General features: G+C 46.6%; 8 protein-coding genes across 8 annotated transcripts; 5 read left to right on the top strand and 3 right to left on the bottom strand.

Moving 5' to 3' along the window:
* Positions 1 to 78: 78 nt before the first annotated feature.
* On the top strand, positions 79 to 1,895 carry BO85DRAFT_431001 (Zn(II)2Cys6 transcription factor domain-containing protein; the record flags this gene model as incomplete). Its single annotated transcript, XM_025658314.1, has 4 exons — positions 79 to 187; positions 245 to 766; positions 815 to 985; positions 1,047 to 1,895. Exons 1-4 carry the CDS (start codon positions 128 to 130, stop codon positions 1,893 to 1,895), a joined length of 1,602 nt encoding a protein of 533 aa, XP_025510569.1. The 5' UTR covers positions 79 to 127.
* Positions 1,896 to 2,476: 581 nt separating this feature from the next.
* On the bottom strand, positions 2,477 to 3,944 carry BO85DRAFT_407381 (uncharacterized protein). Its single transcript, XM_025657361.1, has 4 exons — positions 3,709 to 3,944; positions 3,512 to 3,633; positions 2,984 to 3,428; positions 2,477 to 2,848 (listed from the first exon to the last, which is right to left on the bottom strand). Exons 1-4 carry the CDS (start codon positions 3,890 to 3,892, stop codon positions 2,727 to 2,729), a joined length of 873 nt encoding a protein of 290 aa, XP_025510568.1. The 5' UTR covers positions 3,893 to 3,944; the 3' UTR covers positions 2,477 to 2,726.
* Positions 3,945 to 4,993: 1,049 nt separating this feature from the next.
* Positions 4,994 to 5,627, bottom strand: BO85DRAFT_505837 (uncharacterized protein; the record flags this gene model as incomplete). Its single annotated transcript, XM_025664348.1, has 2 exons — positions 4,994 to 5,259; positions 5,306 to 5,627. 2 exons carry the CDS (start codon positions 5,625 to 5,627, stop codon positions 4,994 to 4,996), a joined length of 588 nt encoding a protein of 195 aa, XP_025510567.1.
* A 1,095-nt stretch (positions 5,628 to 6,722) lies between these two features.
* On the bottom strand, positions 6,723 to 8,462 carry BO85DRAFT_505835 (tannase; the record flags this gene model as incomplete). Its single annotated transcript, XM_025664347.1, has 1 exon — positions 6,723 to 8,462. The coding sequence occupies exon 1, from the start codon at positions 8,451 to 8,453 to the stop codon at positions 6,723 to 6,725; it is 1,731 nt and encodes a 576-aa protein (XP_025510566.1). The 5' UTR covers positions 8,454 to 8,462.
* A 1,985-nt stretch (positions 8,463 to 10,447) lies between these two features.
* BO85DRAFT_505833 (uncharacterized protein) lies at positions 10,448 to 11,954 on the top strand (the record flags this gene model as incomplete). The annotated part of the gene is made up of 1 exon (XM_025664346.1): positions 10,448 to 11,954. The coding sequence occupies one exon, from the start codon at positions 10,448 to 10,450 to the stop codon at positions 11,846 to 11,848; it is 1,401 nt and encodes a 466-aa protein (XP_025510565.1). The 3' UTR covers positions 11,849 to 11,954.
* Positions 11,955 to 13,189: 1,235 nt separating this feature from the next.
* On the top strand, positions 13,190 to 14,021 carry BO85DRAFT_442929 (uncharacterized protein; the record flags this gene model as incomplete). Its single annotated transcript, XM_025658860.1, has 2 exons — positions 13,190 to 13,214; positions 13,324 to 14,021. The coding sequence occupies 2 exons, from the start codon at positions 13,190 to 13,192 to the stop codon at positions 14,019 to 14,021; spliced, it is 723 nt and encodes a 240-aa protein (XP_025510564.1).
* A 1,260-nt stretch (positions 14,022 to 15,281) lies between these two features.
* Positions 15,282 to 17,076, top strand: BO85DRAFT_481662 (uncharacterized protein; the record flags this gene model as incomplete). The annotated part of the gene is made up of 3 exons (XM_025663068.1): positions 15,282 to 15,938; positions 15,988 to 16,169; positions 16,219 to 17,076. The coding sequence occupies 3 exons, from the start codon at positions 15,282 to 15,284 to the stop codon at positions 17,015 to 17,017; spliced, it is 1,638 nt and encodes a 545-aa protein (XP_025510563.1). The 3' UTR covers positions 17,018 to 17,076.
* Positions 17,077 to 18,274: 1,198 nt separating this feature from the next.
* BO85DRAFT_472466 (F-box domain protein) lies at positions 18,275 to 19,764 on the top strand (the record flags this gene model as incomplete). Its single annotated transcript, XM_025662555.1, has 2 exons — positions 18,275 to 18,523; positions 18,577 to 19,764. 2 exons carry the CDS (start codon positions 18,275 to 18,277, stop codon positions 19,663 to 19,665), a joined length of 1,338 nt encoding a protein of 445 aa, XP_025510562.1. The 3' UTR covers positions 19,666 to 19,764.
* Positions 19,765 to 19,817: the final 53 nt, after the last annotated feature.

Here is a 19,817-nt window from a genome sequence, read left to right as displayed (position 1 = left end):
GTCCAAGGTCTACTGCGGGGTTGAAAGGCGCACGTCCTCCACTCCTGCTTCCAAAACAATGGGGCTTTCTGCGCAAGTCTGAATCCCTCGCTGTATCCCTCTGGCCCACTCACTTGCCTAAGAAAAAATGGTCGGCGTGCCCGGTCAATATGGCGGATGTGCGACATGTCGCAGGAGGAAAAAAGGCGTACGTTGAACTCCGAGCTGTGACTGTCTCATGCTGATAGCCCCGTCTGGGAAACAGTGCGACAGGAAGACCCCTTTTTGTACCCAGTGCGTTCAAGCTAGGCTCGTATGCGAGGGCTACTCTCGCAACTATTCGGTCTGGGTCAACTCGACAGACGGCGAGAATCGCAAGTACACCAAGTGTACCGGCAGCGTACAATCTTGTAGACGCGGGGCTCCAGAAATCACCCTGCATGAGTCGCTGGCGAGAAGTACCAGGGAGGTTACTTACGTGGGTCTTTATCTGGCAGCGTTCTTACCAAATGGTCGCCTCTTCACCAAGGAGGCCGCGCAGATATCCTCTGCGGGGTGGCTAAGACACCTTGACAAGTTATGTCGGTCTGAGAAAACTCTGCGCTTCATTACCCTTGCTCACGGGCTGTCAATGCTGGCTACGAGAGACAACGACAGCCAGCTGAAGTTCAAGGGCGTCCAGGCACACAGCATAGCGCTGCAGGAAATGCGCACAGCCCTGCGGGATCCACAAAGGGCCTCGGGAGATGGGATCTTGGCCGCTATTCGGCTGTTCCGCTTTTATGAGGTAAGTTGTGCTTCCTGTGAAGACTGTCAGGTCACTAATTCTTGCCAGATTCTCTATGGCGCCGAGTCCCGTGGTTCGGACAAAGAAAACCCTACCCTCCAGATCAAGGGGTACTACGCCCATACTGACGGTGAAATGGCCTTGTTTATGAACAGGGGCTGGCAGAAGGATTGGAGCGAAGCTGGAATGTACTTACTCGTAAGCGGCCGGATTGTGTCAGTAAGTTTCCCACCATCGGATTCCGTCAACGGACCGTCCATATTCATCGGTATATGTGTAGTTCATTCTAGGCGTCGGACGAAGAAAGCGTTCGCCCTTCAGCGACAACAACTGGATGTCAGCACCCTGGAAATACAGAACAAAGTCCCTACTTGATGGTCTGACTGACATTCTGGTTCAAGTTCCGGGTTTATTGGAAGAGCTGGATACCATTAGAGCATCTCCTATTGCGGAGCGTAGTCTACGTGGCTGGGAAAACTTGCTTGGCGAATGTATCCGCATCGAGCAAATGTTACTTGCCTGGAAGGAAACCATGGGAGACAAGCTGCAGACCTTTGATTACACTCAATCGGGGAATCCCCCCAAGATGCCACAGGTGGACAGGGACTTTGCATTGTTGCACATGAGCTGTCTCTATTGGAGCTGCTGTATCCTCCTATACACGACAATCCATATGGCTGCGAATGAGGCGCATCAGGGTCCAAGCTTCACATACTTCTTAACAATTCCCTTTTCTTCTCCAGGATGCCCCAACTACCGCAATGAGCGGAACCCGACTTTGCACGCCCACAGGATAATTTACACCATACCTTTATCACATGGGCCTTATGCCGGAGGCTATGGAGCACTGTGTTCAACGTTTCCGCTAGGCATGGCGCTCCGTTATCTCGCGGTGGCTCATCTTTTCCCGCACGAGGGTGGTGACACCCAAGGCGTGCACAAACTCTCACAAGAACTAGTTTCACAACCGTTCATGAAGGCGTATACCGCACGTTTTGTTGGTCATCTACACAAGGTCGACGTACCAGGGCAATCTCTACAAGACATAGCTGGATGGCATGGGGTAGAACTGAGGATGAGGAGATGGTGGTTTGGCCCTATGCTTGACCACAACCTCGGTGCTATATAGAGAAGTACGGTGGAGCCGCCAATAAGCCGAGCCATTAGTGGGGCATTGGTGGTAGTATCATAGCTAGAGGATTTGGACCAGCACTTCGACAAGATCTGCGCGAGACACCTGCAGGATCAAACCCTATCATACAGCTCAGCAGCACAAGAACAATAAAATCGTAGACGTATATTGCCTTTCACACTTCGATTTAGTCATTTGGTAGTCACCCAATGGACCCTAATAAAGCAAAGGTATAAACCCCTATTCGCCAAGTCTGGCCCTCACGCACAATGATACTCGATCGAGTATCATCTTGCAATGGAGTGTGGCTCAGACCACGATATGACAAGCCTTCTTGTACCTCTAGGGCAGCAAAGATAGACATTGACAGAACGCGTCTGGGTTCCCATCTAAGGCGTTTTAACTTTTTGTAGCGGGCATACGTCAAATGCTGCGATTAATTTGTCAATGTGCTACCCTATGCCTATCGAGGTGAGCGAGATGCAAGACACATACGCCCCCATCTTGCCATGGCCACTCGAGGGAAGTATACATACGTATCTACATGCCCCAGACGTATATATTGCCTTTTACAGTTTGGCTTAGTTCTTAACTTAGAAATAATTCACTGACCAAGCCTAGCCTCCACGGCTCTTTCCAACCCCACGGCCCAGGCATTGGGTACAAGCGCAAAGCAGACCTGTTATATATATATATAAGTCTCTGCGACAATTAAAAGCTGAAGCTTCCCTCTCCGCACAACGGTATTCTGAGATTCCTTCATTTGAATCCGATACATATATTCATACCTCGTCGAGCCCGTTAAGTAAAACATCCAGAAGCTAAGGTCTACACCTCCACTACTTTCTGGCTCTCCGACCAGATAAGCTTCTCTTCCCTCAGCGCAGATTTCACCCAGTAAGTCGTGATGACTGCCCAGACACCTGCCCAAATCCATGGGACAGTCCACCCTATCCGAAGAAAACAATAAGAATTATGTTAGCCTTCACTCTCGGTATAAGAGAAATCTCAGAATATGGGCCTTAAAGTAGGGTACATAACGACAGGAATAGAAACGAAATTGAAAAGACCAATCATGAACTTACCCAACCCAAACGCAAAGGTCTGACTGCCAACCGATGCAAGTATACATATCAAAACAATGCCCATAAAAAGCCCACCAAATCCCCAGAACCAATTGAGATCCTCAATTAGTCGTCGAAACCGTAAGCTGGCTGCATACCTTTCCATTAGGGCGAGACGGTATATCCCGCCTCGGCCCCCGTCCACCGCAACGACATCTTCGATGATCACTAAGATACCTGGACGAAATTCTGTACCTGCAGGCATAGAAGACACTGCGAATGGTTGCCGTATGCGAAGCTTTGCCAGAATTCCGACAATGATGAGTGTGAGGCCAACTTGCAGGAGCAGAATAGACGGTGGCAAAGCTGTCATTCGTACACTAGGAGGATCTTCCGTCAAGCCAACCACAATAATGATTGTGACGAGCACAAACCCCAGAAGATAGTTCCAGTGGAAGAAATCGAACTGTATGATGAAAAGGAATAAGAGTGTGTTAGCAGCGTCTAGGCTATCAATTCTCAGAACTAAACTGGAAGTTTATAGCATACACTCCAGCGACTTTCAGATGTGCGGGGTCGGCAATTCGATGTCGACTTGAATAGTCGCCACGTTCGTATGCCCAACGAGTATAAGGTCGATGCCCCTAGGATTGCGCTCGATACGCTGAGAGCTGATGTTTTGATGCATTAGTATCAGTCACAAGGTAAGAGCAAGATGAGCTTGGAAACATCGGTGGGATACAGACAAATCTTGAGGGATAAATCCGCCCCCCAGTGTAAACTTGGATAGAGCACCAATGGTGCTATACAGGACGTGAGGAGAATAATCCCCCATTGCAAGAGAATATGTAATTTATGCTCACGAAGGTCAAGAGGCAAGGGAGGGGGGCCATGGTTCCCAGCCAGCTGATAGCTGCCTTGCTCAACCATGGTATACTATTCACTTTGGCTTGAGATCACGTTACCAAGAATTGGATGTTGGAAGAAAGGAGGGACTGGAGAATCAAGGAGTGGCGTTCGGGCTCAGTCTTATATGCGGCCAATGTTGTACCTACAGCTAGCATACATTTCTATTTCGATGTACAAATTATTTAAGAACACAATTTGTCTGTCAGCCTTGCCGGACAACCTTGGATGTGTAACCCATTCCAGCTGAACTGCTCAGCCTCGGATTATTAGGATTTGAAAAACATTCGGCTCGGATAAACCATACTTGATTGGGGTATAATCTGCGCATCAAACCCACGAAGCTGTAATATTGACAGCTCAGCTTCGGTTGTCCTATTCGTCCCTACATACCTACACTCTGAAATGTCGAAAACTACCTGTAAGGCTGATCGCTTCTTAACGAGCCAGAACAGACCTGGTGGGGTTGTTGGGGATGCAAGGTTTTCTATTCCCCATCACCTGCAAGCTATTCCAAATCGGGAATCAACGTGCGCTTAGCGCATGACCGATCGACATGAAAGCGCGGGCCCGACCTGCAAGTTTTAAGGTTTGATTAGGAATGAGGGTCCAAGGGGCCAGTCTGGTTAGCGCTGTCAAGCCTCGTAGTAGCCCATTACTTCGACTTGTGACAAGCAGCCTGTTGAAAATCATCGGAAGATTAATTCTGGTCAATCAACAAGCCAAATATGATCAAGTTCAGTGCTCCCAAAACTTTTCAACTGCCATCCAAATATAACAGAGCAGGATTGGTTGCTGTGCTTGAGGAGGCCGTAATGTTGTCTACGCCTCACAACCAGCAGTCATAGGCTTCGTTAAGCGCGCTTCATACGAAGATCTACCACAAGATTAATGGAGCAATACTCAACAGTCTTAGTACTAGAAACCAAAACATTATACTATGCCTGAAGTTATATCTTAGGTTACAATGTAGGCCGTCTTACATCCTAGATACATTAGACGGCTCTTATGTTCTCATTGGGGTTGCCAAGTGGCTTGCAGTAGAATTTTAATTACTCCTGTTCTACCACTCCATCGCATAATTACTTCACAGTCTGAATACAAATTTGGTTCGCCTTTCCCTCACTAATCATTGTTCTTCTCATCGAAGCAGATACATAAACCAGCGACCAATGCCATATCTACACCAGGCGCCACAATCACATTATACGTGTCCTGGCCAAAGAAAATATGACGGGCGGTAAAACGCTTCCTGGAAATGCGAGCGACTGCTTCTCCAGTACTTTCATTAACAATATGGGCAGCACGATCATTCCAATTTCCTGTCATTACCAAGACCACTTGCTTGCCGTATCGGTCAGTACAGGTGGCAGTGGCTTTCGACCCGATAACTGTAGCGGTCAGTTATACAGTAGGAGTGTACCCGGTGGTGCTTACATTTGTGACTGCTCCTGACCTCGCATATCTTGTTACCATCGGGATCCTCCAACACATAGGTTGTATGAACGTGCATATGCTCCTTGCGAATATCAAATAGATGGTTGCGATCCATGTCTTCGACTTTCTTACGTCCGGAAACTGACAACAAAGTACCAGTCACTTTCAGAATTGGCACTCCATCCCCAAGCCTGATATCAAAGCTATCTCCAGAAAGAGAGAGCACCTTCTCCTTCAAGACTAGGACTTGTGGCTCCGTTGCAATGAATTGCTCAAACAACGCGACAGACTGGGACACCGGATGCAGATATGGTTGAGACATGATAAATATCAGCCTTGTTTGAATGACACAGGAAGAATGATGAAGGATAAGTTCAAACACAGCGCCGAACTTATATTAGTATTTACTGCTAGCCTTGCAGCATATGCAAGGCTGTTTTAGACTTGGCATCTCCTCCTGGGTCCGGGAAACTAACCCGATCTAGTTTCATCCTGCGATTAGTACATCTCTGGACAGGCGCTAGTCGCTACAGCCACACTATCCAGGCGGTAATCCCATATTTACCTTCTAGTAGTCCCTTATCCCATGTCATGCGACCGGCATAATTCGTTTTTCGTTAGGGTATTTAAACCTGAATGTCCCTGAACTATAGCACTATAATCTCATTCTTCCATGCTTTCCACATAGAGCGGCTAATAGCCAGGCCAGATCAGACTAATGGTAGTTCTTATATATCTGTCTGTTAGAAACAGGCAGGCGACCCCTGCGAGTAGCTGTAAGCCCCAGAGCAGGATCTCAAACGCAGGGGGTTCACAAAGTATTCCGACGAATCCAAATTTAGCACTCCTGATACTGAACGAATCCCATCCCGTGGATATTTATAACATTAAGCTATGCCTGCGATCAATAAGTCAATATCCGTAAAAGTAGAGTATCAAGATATTTAGTTTCCGTATCTATATTCTATATTGTAAGGATCGGGATCCTACGAGGCTTACTCCCACTGTATGTGTACCTAGGTATATAATGTGTTAGTCTAGTGAACTAGTCTTATTCAGTACTACTAAACGAAAAGATTTCATATGAAAAAAAGAAAGAAAATGGTATAGAAGAATCTACTGGTTGGTAAAGACAATAGATGAGGTTAGATACAGAGGGAGAAAGAGAGAGATATATATAATTACACTGTATAATCTCGATTTGGCAAGGCGTCAATTCGGCTGGTGGCCTTTAAACAAGACTGAAGACTGAAGACAATATGGTGTGCCTGGTCAGAATGTATGTAGAGATCAAGCGCTAAGGATATGAAATAAGCCAGTCACTTCATGTGTAATGCCCGTGGAAGTATGATATATGTGTTAGAGTACATACCGCCGGGAAAAGAAAATTAGACTGAAAGCGGTCTCATACATCTTACTAATATACAGGCAGATCAAACGCATCCAGATCCCACTCCCACGTCTTTAGAGACTTCTGATCATACTCACACTCCATGCTAGTCCCATTTTCATACCACATCGGCCGCAGGGGCCACGCGCAGATTTCCTGGGTCTCTCCTTCGAATGCGCCACTCAAAACGGTGCCATTTAACCTCACTGGCACAACACCTTGCTCCACCCACTCAATTAACGTTTGGAGGGAGGTCTGCGGGAATGGTCCGTTTGGCTGTAGATCATTGTTCATGCAGTGTGAGGCTCCTGGGACAAGGAATAAGCGGTACCACTGGCCCAAGGCCTCGTGGCTCGCATTGTACCCAAGAGTAGGATACATTGTCCTACGTACAGAATCGTAGTAATGCACCGAGGAAGCTGTTGGGATACTCCCATCCTGCTCGCCATGATAATGAAGCACCTTGCCACCCGCTTCGTGGAAGGGCGTCAGATCCGGCCACGTGGTGTGCAGGGAATCCTCATACATTTGCCAGCCATGCTGCACCCATTCTTTTAACGTCCCGTAGGTGACGTTCTCAAGTGTGGGGAGGTTATCAATGTCCAGAAGCTGCAGAAACTTGGTAACAAATTCTCCACCCATGGAGTTGATGTCCAAACCCCAATTTCCTGAAGTTGTGTTGTACGTCGCTTGAGCATCCCAGAAAAGTGCCCCAGGCTGGTAGGATAAATACACCTGCTTGCCATCATCATCTGTCATTCCGTCAAGAATTTTCTCGAATACCTCGACTGCCTGGGCCGAGATGGTCGAGTTTTGCACTGGGACGTCCCCGTCCGCGGCACAGTAATACGCCTTGCCAATCGTTTCGGTGAGATTGAATTGCATCTTACAGAGATCAGAGCGCGACACTACCCCGTCCATACGCCCGTCCATCCCATCGCAGGCGGTGATCGTTTCGTTGACAATGGCCTCAATCTCACATTGAGAGGGGTAGTACCCGAGCGTCTTCTCAACAACATTCGCCCAGAGGTGCATTGTCATTTGGAAAGAGTACCGAATGGCCGGGGCACCAATTACTGCACCATCAAACTGGTCACCGTAGCGCTGAACCTGGCTCCATCCTTCGCGGCCGCCCTCAGAGCAGCTCTGATAGTAACTGTAGAGCTTTTGGTCTTCCTCGTTGACTGTCATATTAAAGAAATTGCGTGTGAAGCGCTTTCCGATCGTAGCGAGCTCGTGGTGGGCTTCATAGCCGAACATATATAGGTTCTGCCAGTCCAACGTGCCGTTGGCTAGGAGGAGGATCTCATCAACACCAACATCAAACCCTCCAAACCCTCCATCTGTTGAGCCAGAAACAGCTCCATACATCACACCTCCGGGGAGCTGCTGTGTGCCTTGGTTAACATAATAGTCTGCTCCGCCGGTGGAGAGGTAGCGATTGGCAAATTTGTCCGGTGAGGGCAACCAGAAGCGCATCTGGACGGTGTCATCCCGGCCATTGTGGGAGTAGGCCAAGGTGACGTTGCAATAGTCGATCGTGGTGGCGGGGTATACCGCAGAGCCGCTAGTAGAGACGTTGTAGACAGGGTTAGCGGAGAGGTTGGTGTGGCTAATAGTGATCCCAGGATAAACATTATCGACGGGCAACTTAGATCGAACGTATGCAGGGGTGCAAACATCATCGAGAGTGGTGGAAGTGGTGACGGCCTGGACCAGTGTCGCCCCAAGGATGATGACTAGTGGCAGACACCCCATTTCAGATGGGATAACAAGGATGTGTGGAATATAATGATGAGAAGTGACCGAAGTAATCATGCAGGCTATGCTAATACGAAGCAGGGCATGGACTGGCTTTACCAGATTAAGCCAGGCTGTACTAGTAGTATCACCGCGATTCGTATAGCCACCTGACTTCAACGCTCTTTATCAGAGGTGGAAATCTGGTACTTTATATAGTACATGCTTTGGCATTTGCATCGGCATCTCGGGCCCAAGTTTACCTGTTTCATGTCTCCTTAATTATCGAAAATAACTGTTGACACGCGTTGCTCCATCTGAAAGTGCTTGTTACATAGGCATATAGTTTTAGAATGTGGCCTGACGATCCAGGTGCAACGGGGGCTTTTCATGTGGAGAAAGCTTTCCCGCATTTCCCTACTTGGGGGGTTCTTTGCGAGAAGCCGGGTGGGCCTCGGCATTAACCTGGATGTAGGCCCGACAAAACGAACACCGTCCCGCCTGCAGCATCCCCCCTGTGCGATAGAACAAATCATCAATTAGACAAGACATACAGTATTCTGAATTATAATAAGATTATTAGTGATATCCTTATGGGTGTCATCACCGGCAGTACAAGCAGCTGCCTTTCTAAACACCTCGAAATAACTCCACGGGCCCGTAAACTTGCTCGACAGGTTGCGATTGAGAGCAGAAAATGTGACAAAACTATTTTCGTAAAGGCAGATCAAAAACTCATAATTGAAGCTGAGTATACCAGCCCTTCCGCGTGTCACATTACCACATGCGATACCAGTTTATGCACAGCTAAAGTACGTACCTCGCATGTCGCTTTGTCCTTTTGATTAGCCTCCCCACGATGTACTCATTATCTGGATCATTCTAAAGCTCGGTTTCACTGCCTCTAGATCTGCTTTCTCCGGACAGAGCTCCTGTTTATCCCCTTCCAGATCATACCTTTTCATGACCAAGTCTATCTGGCCTCGTAGACTAAGTTCGTTTGCTTGTTTACTCTCCAGACACTCATGCCGACTATAATGGGCAGCTGAATAAAGAAAGAGAGGAAATCAATGAATCGAAAAGGCGGGGTGAAGCTTGTCCGACCCTATTCAGGATAAGAAGATAGTTCAGCAGCATGGCTAACTATCATGAACTTGAGAATATAATAATTGATTATGGCTACTACTAATCTGTGAGATTTCTACTTTCATTGTCTGGTCCATTCATGAGATCTTGACCATATCTCTTGTGCGTGATTATTTGTTTTTGATCTATGACATCTACTCTTATAATACCAACTGTTACTGAGTTCCTAACTTTTTTTCTTTTCTTTTTTCTAAGAAAAAGAGGGGAGGGTAATTTATAAGTTATATGCTATTTTTTATCTTCGACTACCGTGGGGTATGCTATCCTTTCCCGCCAGAGTAGGAAATAGAAGGTATTATTACATGTTTATACTCGTAACTATATATGTTTTGGATTTCTTTTGTTTATTCCAGCTGGACCGTGATTAACTTATCAGTAATTGTGACTATATTTAATAACTGATTCTAGCGAACTATAAGCTAGTAAGGACGAATAAAGAGCATTTTGGTCATGATAACATCTTGTTCTCTTTTCTTGTTACTTCATGTTACGGATAACAAATTTACAATATATTCTTTGATAGATTACTACCTTTGATACCCTGTAGATACTTCCTCAATGTTCGTTTTCGATGCACATACTAATTTCTAAAATGTACATCTTAGCTTTAGGATATTTTGATAATGTTATTATGATAGGATATGTACGATAATAGTTCTTGTGAATGCTACCCGGGAAAGGATGATACAGGCAGTACGGTGATTACGCTACTGGAAGTTCTGGTTAGCGTGCCCAGATCAAAATATTTCCTGACTCAAAAATCGACCCCAGCTTAACTGCCACAAACTGTCTAGCTTGATTAACGACTCCATACTTCTCAAAATATCCCACGCTTCAGGAATCCGCACATAGATACACTAAGCAATATGCTCTCCAAATTACCAGGAGAATTACTGCTCTCAATAACAAGCTTCCTCAATAGCCACACGGATACTCTGCGGCTCGCATCCTGTTGCCGTGCCTTCTACCCCTTTCTCTTACCCGAAGTCTTCACGTCGCTCGACTTGATAGAGCACCGCAATGGCCACTTGAGTCATTTAGTACACACACTCGCATCCAAGCCCTCATTAGCACACGAAGTGCGCACTTTGCGTATTGACTGTGGCTGGCGACCGACTTCCGGCGTGCGATACGAACAGGACGTTATTCTTGAAGTTCTGTCGGCAGCCCTGGGATCCGATGACAACGACAAGATGGCCACTTGGGCCCGAGAGCTGATGAATCGAGAAAGAAACGACGCATGGACTGTTCTGCTTCTGGCTCTCCTGCCCAATCTCGAGGATCTGGTCCTGCAGGTTTGTGATTTCTCCAACTACAAACTTGAGTGGCTGGCTGGCATCGCCCAGAACGGAACATCAAGCCGTATTCTGTCTAGATTGAGAATCCTCAGAGTGGACTGCTCCGATGTAGATGGTGGCCTCAGCTCAGCGCATTTTCTTCCAATCCTTCGACTTCCCTCGTTACGGAGCTTCTACGGCCATATGGTATGTGACGGTGGTAGCTCTGATGAGGAATATGCCGAGGATCAGGATTTTGATGCTGCGAGCTACATTCCGGACAATGTGGGCTACTCGAATGTGACTCATATCCAACTTCTGTCCAGCTGTTCTCGACGCGGGTTTGCAGACCTCATCGGTGCACCCAAAGCCCTCGAATCTTTCATTTTTGAGCATACGCAGAACCCGAATTACGCAGATGATGAAAATATGTACGCGTCACGATATTACCACCCATTGCGCAGACATTGGGCGACATTGCAGAGATTAACCATAACCCACGAGAGTACCAACTTTTATGATTGTTACCAGAGTCACGAGTATGATTACATCGGTTCGTTCGCGGGATTTAGTGTACTAAAAGAACTCCGCCTGCAGGTGACTCAGATACTAGACTGGGACGGCCTAGACACAACATCCAAAAATACACCGAATAATATACTGCCTCTATCGCTGGAACGCCTCATTATTGATGGCCTGGAGAGAGAGCATTTAACTGCACTTGCCATAGCTTTTGAAGACCTGCTTTCAGGAGGAAAGTACCGCTGTCCAAGCTTGACTTATCTTGAAGTTAAAGGAAACTGGATGCATGTCCATCAGTCAACAGAGGAGTCCAACACCAAGCCTCGGCCTATACCTGCTATGTCTGAGGAGTTTGCGGAGTTTAAGATCAGACTCGAGTTGTCATGTTCGGCTGTGGAGATCAAGTTTAACTTGCGTGATTTACATGTTGAAGATATAATCGAGAAAAACCGTTTGTATGTCCTTTGATGAGTTATTTGGTCAGGGGGATCTCTTACCAACCTGAGGATTATATGTAGCCTGCGTCCTTCATCATCTAGTACATATCATGAATGCTCCGGGTGACTCATATCGGGCAAAAGAACATGGGTTCGGTTCTTATCTTTCGTTATGAGCCTGAAACCATTGCTACAGCACTGAGATACAAGACAAGGAACAATAAGCTTGTACCTTACTGGCAAAACATTTATCACCTTCTGTAGGTGCCCTTGAGCAAATGGACCTGTGCTTCATCTGCAAAGAGATTTGCTGTTCCTTTTCTGGAACTGGAAGACTTATTTAAGTATAATATCTGCCGGGTTTCTTTATTTCTTGTATTATTGAATCTTGGAAACAAGTAATCACAGAAGCACTATCCATAAGCCATCAAAAACCACGAATCCACCAATAAGTTCTTCCGAATATTCACCTTATACTCAACAACAACCTGAGCCGTCCGCTGGATATTCCCTTTCGTCCCTGATCCCCAAATGTGTTTTCACGAAGTTTACAGGCGAGCCGGTATCTAAGAAACCCTGCAGTTTTCTGGTATTTGTTTCCGGAAGATAGAACACCTAATTTTTTGGTTAACTTAAAAATCCTTCATAGCCAAGTTCACTTGGTTAATTCATAATCTTGCAACTACAATAAATTATCTTTTCATAATATAAGCATAATTTTGAGTCTGCCATACACATTATAACAGACGGGTTAGAAGAACGAGAAGAGATGTAGCTTCTTTGAATCAGTTATTTATCATAATAGAGCTTAGTCTATAGCATTTTTCCTGATCTGATAGAGATAATATATTTTGGATAGATTCCATAACAGGGCTTTTCCTGTTAATTGAAATACAATAAATTTACCTTATGAGCAAAAGATGAAGTGGCACTTTGATAATATATTGGTTATACTCTGACGTAGTGCAAATGCCCAATGGCCCGCGCCGCGCATAAATTTTGTCATTGCCCTTCCGAGGATTACCGGGGGGGGGGGGGGGGAATCCATGAGTATTTCGAGAAAGAACGACGCCCAGATCTCACCTCGTTTCGCTAGCCGATGAATAGCCACTTCGTGTTGTGGACCCGCTGTGGGGCTACGATGCGACTTAGGGAGGTTGACCCAAGTCTCAGGAATCGGAAAGTGGGCCATCGTACTTGCCTGATGGACATTGAGGATGCTTCTTTCTATGCCTCCGTATATATCCTATTATAATAACGGCTGGGCCAGAGTTTTCTCTACTCAAAGCGTGAACTCAGGTGCTGTTTTCGCATATTGATATAGAAGCTTTCACACTTCCGTTGCCGGCATATCCTACGATTTATGTTCACGATGGCTTCTCAGAACTGGCGCTCTGGTAAATGAGTTGCAATCGTCGGAGGAGGTCCGGAATCAATTTCGGCCGGCCTTGCCTTCATTCAGCGCGGCTATGATGTGCGCATATTTGAGCGACAACCAATGTAAAGCCATAGGCGGCGCTGTTCTTCTGTCTACTCCCGTCCAGGCGATCCTCCGATCCTACGGCTTGAGCCTCGACAAAGTTGGCTCATACACAGTCACCTACTTCAAAAACAAGTCCAGAACGGTGCGCGTCAAGCTACCGTTTAATCCTGCTGTCGAGCAGCGGATGGGTATCAAAGGCTGGCATTACAGGGTGCTTCGTTCCTCCAACTTCAAAAAGATGCTCGTCCTTGTCCCCGATGGTGTAATCACCGCGGTCCATGAGTTTATATATTATACTGAGACTGAAAATGATATCGAACTCCACTTTGGAAACGGATACCAACGTAAGGTCGATATCCTCGTCGGCGCAGATGGTAATCGATCAAAGGTTTCACAACAGGCTTTTGGCGACCCTCACCTATTTCACACCGGAATTCGTCTTTGGCTCGCCTGGTGCGATTACATTCCCGATATCCCTCCCAATTATGGTGTTGTTTCTCATGACTACCAGCACCAAACCAGCTTTTTTCCAATGCTGCATGTGGGGAAGTCCAGGTTTGAGTGGTGGGTAGTAGAGCCGTCTTGGGAGGGGAAGCCTGTCCCGGAAGACCCAAAGGCATATCTTATGGAAATTTTAGAAGACTGGGCACAGCCAATGCCTCGTTCTCTAGTGGCCACTAACTTTGACAGGCAGATTTATTGCTGGGAAATCTATAATTGATCTTCTATGAAAAAATGGTCTACAGGACGGGTGGTATGTGTTGGGGATGCTGTACACCCAGTGTTATCTTATGCCGCGTACGGTATGGGAATGGCGGTAGAAGACGGGTACTTCCTTGCCAGAGCGCTGGATGGGGTAGACTTACGTGACCTGCGGAGAGTCAAGGCTGGGTTTGAGATTTACGAAGAACAACGAGTTGACTATGTTAATCACAACAAGGACTTTGTTCGTTTCCTTGGCAAGGGTATTTCACGCGGTGCCGTGACCCCTCGCTCAAATTTGTAATTTGATCTTTGACCACACCCCAATTCTGAGGAGATTCCTTGGGGATGGCTACCTGAAGAAGGCCGAGCAGGAGACACTTAACTTGAAGGAGCTTCAAGTGGCTCCTTGAAAGCCCTGCATACTCAGGAAATCTTCTCAAGAGCCAAACTAACTAGTTTCGAGCAGGCTGAAAGCGGAGGAAGGTAGCGCTCATTGAGAACAATGACAAAGAGTGGGAAGCATGGGTCACTATTTTTTCTAAATAGGTTGCTCTTATTGATCCTGCTACACTTGATATTTGAGAGTCCTGGTTTACCTTCTTTCTTTGATGGGAATAGTATATTCGATGTTTTTCATTTCATTTACTGGATTATTCTAAACCTGAAAGTTGAGTGGGTCTTGGCGTCTTCATATATCTAGTCTGGCTTGGGGCTTAAGACGCCTTCAGCAAGGAACTATAGCCGCTGCAGCGCGCGGACGGCGGACTCCGTGGCAGACCGCAAGCGGAATCTCACGAGCGGATGGCTACCAAATATCGAATTACCGCACCACAAAAACTGGCGGATTTGATGACAATGGCTTCGCTCAGGCATGACAACTACACAGTTTATAGTCCTTGCGTTTTGAGGATAGCGGACATCGTTCCAGTCCCTGTGGAGCCTTTGTGCAGTTCGGCAAAGTGAGCGGTGGCGACTCAAAAAAGAGACCGTAGACTAGACTACTGGTCTCTTAAAATTTGTAGCCAATACGCTCCGCCAAAGTGATTTTTAAGTTGATGAGGCGACGACTTGGCTCTGCCACCCGATTGGCAGGCGCGATGACCTCCTCCCCACCTGGATTCCGGCACGTCAAAGCCCGATTATTCAGCGGATTTATCCGATTAACTATTGAGCGTGGGAGAAGGTATAAAAGCTCAAGCCTCGCAGGTGTTGGTTGTAATATCTGTACACACACACACACCCACACACACAAATTCATTTATTTATTATTGGCGCCATGTCTGTGACTTCGACTAACGGCGATGGCGGCTCCTTGCCGTTCGATATTTCCGAATACCCGAAGCTGTCTCTAGAACAGGCAGGCCACCTCCGCCATTTCTACAATATCAGCTCTGCGACGGATGGAGAATGGCCACACATGGGCTCTCAGGAGCCTGCGCAAGAGTTCCTCGATGCGTATAGGTATCAGCTTGCAACGATGGTGTATGCATCAGGGCTGACACACTACCACCGCATGCCTGTCATGCGTGGCCTCTTTAAGCCCCTTATCCGCCGCCTCATTAAGAAAATGCTGCATCGGGACGTGTGGAATTATTGGTACCTGAGTTCCCAGTCAGGTATTTTACTTGATCCCGATTTGAAAGAGCTTCGTCGACCGTGGGCAGACCCAGTTGTCCGAGAGAATATCATGTATAGTGGCCACCTGCTTCTCATGACGAGTCTCTACGCTATGTTATTTGATGACGACGAGTTCGAGAAACCGGGAAGCCTGACTTTCGAGTGGAAACCACTATTTTGGGGAATGGGTCCGGAGACATATGTCTATGACAATCGGAGTTTGCAACAGGCCATAATAAAGGAGATGGAGCGAAATGGTTGGGTTGGCGTTTGCTGTGAACCTAATCTGGTCTTTGTTGCGTGCAACCAGTTTCCGGTGAGTAGCCTGAACTATGAACATCTGGAACTGCTACTAACTCTGATAGATCATTGCTATGCGCCTCAATGATGCACGTGATGGTACTAAGGTGGTAGATGAAGTTCTTAAAAAATACAGGGCCGCCTTGGAGAAGAAGGATATGATTTCTCAGCATGGTCTATTCAAAGATTGGATCAGCGTAAAACAGGGTCATACAGCAACTGCCCAAAGTGTGGGCCTCACGGCTTGGTAGGTGTGATTCAGAATATCACATTTTTCTATGCTAACATTAATCCAGGGCTTCTGCGTTTATGAATACGTGGAATTCGGAATTTGTCCGCGCTGGCTTCGAAAATCATGCTGTTGGGTTCATCACAAACATCGACGGACAAGTTGAGCTTCAACATCCCATGGTCGCAGGTGCTTACAGGGCAGCTCTGGCTCAAGGAGACGCAGCCAAAGGCCCATCCCAAGTTCTACAGGGCGCGCGTGAGTTCTATAAAGCCAATAAGTCGAACATCAACTTTCCATACAACGAGCCAACTTTCGGGTATGTTGTTAAATGGCTCTCGGAGTTGGGAAAGGCAACAGAACTAAATGGAATTCTTACATACGCTGATAAACACCTCCAACCAACCTGGGAAAATGGTGGTCTTTACTATCCTCGGAATGACCAAGCAACTGATAATGAAGGTCGCTGGACTCACATGGACCCCTTCTCGGGTAACACTGCTATTGGCTACTCGCGGTTGAATGTCGAGAATGGCCAGAAGAAAATCTTCGAGGAGCCTTGGACAAAGGAGACACTGGCTAGTCGTCCATACGTGGATGGGCTGGATCTCTCACAGGGCGTTGATTGCTTGCGAGGATTGTGGGATCAGGATCGCAGCGCCCTCGTTGTCACCGTCCGTGAATGGCCTGGACAAGGGGCTAACATCAAGTTTAGGGTCGAGAATCTCTCATCTGGTACCTGGACCGTTTATACTTCCCAGGGGCGCTTCGATGAGCATGAGGTCCTCAGCGGGGGACATATTGCCGTAGATGCGATTCTTAAAGCAAAGGAGGAGGTTGATTTTGTGGTTGTCAAAGGTGTTTAGTGTAACAAGCCGAGAAATTATAATCACTAAGCAATAAGAAAGAAGCCCGTGTAATCTATTAGAACCAATGAATCTAGAGAGAAAAAAAAGGGGAACTATCTAAATCCAGAGAATCGGACCATTTTTTTTTTCATGTTTTTATAACCAACTACCTGCCTGGCAATTTTTTTTTTCTTTTACCTCTTTGGTGAGTCAATTGTTTACTCAAGTCCCTCAGCTTCTTTTGTGATAGCAAGTAGCGCTCAGAAGCACCTCGCTATATCACATGACATAGTTTTATTTGCTTTGTTCATTTCATTTTATTCACTTGTCTTAGAGTGGTTAACCGCCAGGATAGAATAGTCTGATAGGAAAATTTTTCTTCTTACCCGTTTTTATTTTATATAATTAATCAATACTATAATAAGATAGCTGAATTTTTTTTTTCAGTTAGTTTTATTTCTAAATTCTTTGAATATACTGGTTCTGTCTGTGAGAGCCGATCAAATATGTCTTATTTGGTGCATCTAGACTACAATATCGAACGTAAGTAGGGAAAGAAGGAACTGTGGGGTAAACAACAAAGGTAAGCGAACGAAGCGAAACAAACAAAGCAAACAGATCTACATTATGTGATCCGGTCACGTGCCTCCGAACGCCGCTCGCCATCACACTGTAACTAGAACCAGAGTGTAAATGAGGTATTTCTTAGCGTTTGATTAGGGATATAAGGTACTGGGTGGACTAATACAGTAGCCACATGGGCGAGTGAAGGAATATATATTATAAGAGATTGATTTACTTGATATACTGCTTCAGAGTGCTTCTGTATTGATGCCCGTTATGCAAGCGTAATAGTTTCTTTATTTAATTGTGACACCTGCATGTCAAAAGTGACCATCCGCACATGGTCGACAGGACCCGTGAGAGTCAGGTGACATATCAGGGATATTGATCGTTGTTGAAAAAATATAGAGACCCAAGACTGATAGGAATCATGTCTCATTTCAATACTAGTCAGCAACTGCTATAAATATTTTTGTCCACTTCTAATCCACGTGCGGCTATTCTGTCTAGGCAGAAATCCATCCAGATGGAAGCCTACAGTGTGCCAGGGGCCGCTGCGGCAAAGCTATGCTCGATCCAGTTTACACGACAATCTTATTGGGCTCGGCCCCCCTATCAACATTAACAGACATATATCTGTCAATTCAGGGCTCACTCAGCATTTAAGTTGAGGTACATCCTGACTTTGATGTAATAAATCGCTCATGGAACATGGTTTCTATCACCGTTCTCCCAAGTGAGCTCCTCGCTTACATCATCTCATTCCTTGACCGGTCGTCCCTAAAGGCTATCCGGGAAACGAGTCACCTCCTCTCACATTTTGCTACTCCACGGCTATTTGACACTCTGCGTCTGTTTCCGGACGAAGAGAGCTATGAGGCTGTCGATCGCATTACGGATCATGCAACACTGAAGAAAATGGTCAAGAAGGTGTACATCAATACATGCCAAAATGACTATGTCAGTCCACGTCTATCCCCCGCGGGCCGAGCGCCGCACGCTAACAGGCCCAGGACGACTATGACGAGGAGGAAGTCGCATTGACCAAAGATTTCGAGGACAGCATTGCCAACCTCACAGACTGCCCAAATGTGCAAAGCGCTGTCTTGCGGTTTGACAAGCATTGTAGCACAGGCCGCGTAGAATGGATGAGAGACAGTCCAGAAACCATCGCCTTCCGCACAAAAACCATCCGTGTATTCTTTGAATGGCTGGCCTCGCTTAAAGCACCTCTGCGCGAACTCGGGATTCGTAACATGCAAGATATGAATGTCGGCGATGAAAAAATATCTGCCAATATCGGGGAAGCGCTGCAGAATCTATGTACTCTCCGACTAAGCATCGTGACAGAGCACAATGACGCCGCCCCGGAGGATGACCTTGACTTCCCTGAGCCCCATGACTTCTTCGCGCAACTTCCATCCATGTGGCTGAAACCCTCCGCCTCATCTCTGCAGCATCTGACTCTCTCCTGTGACAACTACTTCGGCTTGTACCCAAAGCTGGAACTAAGCGAGGTACATTTTCCGCATCTTAAATCCCTCGCGTTTGGTAATTATTGCTTTGTGCGGGACTCTCAGCTGGAATGGATTCTCTCGCATGCAGCCACATTGACTGATCTATCCTTCGACGACTGCGCAATATTATACGACGTGTGCCTTGCCGAGGAGCATCTCCACTGGGGACCCTTCCAAAAGAACGAGATGGAGACCCGTCAAGAGCCAGATGGCCAGGTGCGCGTGGAGTATTACTGCTCTTATAATAAGCGGTGGCATGATTACTTCGACTCCTTCCGAACAAAGTTACCTTATTTGAGGCAGTTCCTGATCGGAAGCAATGACTGGGGTAACGGCGTCCCATTTGAAAAGGAGGCTGAAGTCAAGATCTGTTTGCGGGAAAATAGGTACATGGCCTGCTATGATGGGTACGGACCCAGCCCGTATATCGAGCATGACTATGGACGCTTCGAGTGGGAAAGGACAGCACCCAAGTGCGATGGAAAAGATAGGGACTCCTTATGCCTGCTCTTTGAGAAAACGGGACAGAGAATTGTCAAGATCCCATTCTTGAGTTCATTCCAAGGTTATATCAGCGAGGACTAGAAAGTCAAAGTCGGATGTTGCTCAAATTCTGACTTATAGGAATATTCCTCTCCCCCAAAAAATTAATTTTGATCACACGACATCCGATGTCATTTTCAGCGATCTGACATGGCTTGGATAATAGGAATACTGAGTAAATTAGTAACTGAAGA

Source organism: Aspergillus piperis, assembly GCF_003184755.1.
Source record: "Aspergillus piperis CBS 112811 unplaced genomic scaffold BO85scaffold_29, whole genome shotgun sequence".
NCBI classification, from domain to species: Eukaryota; Fungi; Ascomycota; class Eurotiomycetes; order Eurotiales; family Aspergillaceae; genus Aspergillus; species Aspergillus piperis.
The sequence above is the reverse complement of the archived record's forward strand: the minus strand, read 5'-3'. Positions and strand labels throughout refer to the sequence as shown.

Coding starts and splice junctions, on each gene's coding strand:
- BO85DRAFT_407381 (XM_025657361.1), bottom strand. CDS start 3,892: ATGGTTGAGCAAGGCAGCTATCAGCTGGCTGGGAACCATGGCCCCCCT. Junction 3,429..3,511: donor CATCTGAAAGTCGCTGGAGT/GTATGCTATAAA, acceptor TTCATCATACAG/TTCGATTTCTTCCACTGGAA. Junction 2,849..2,983: donor GACCTTTGCGTTTGGGTTGG/GTAAGTTCATGA, acceptor TTCTTCGGATAG/GGTGGACTGTCCCATGGATT.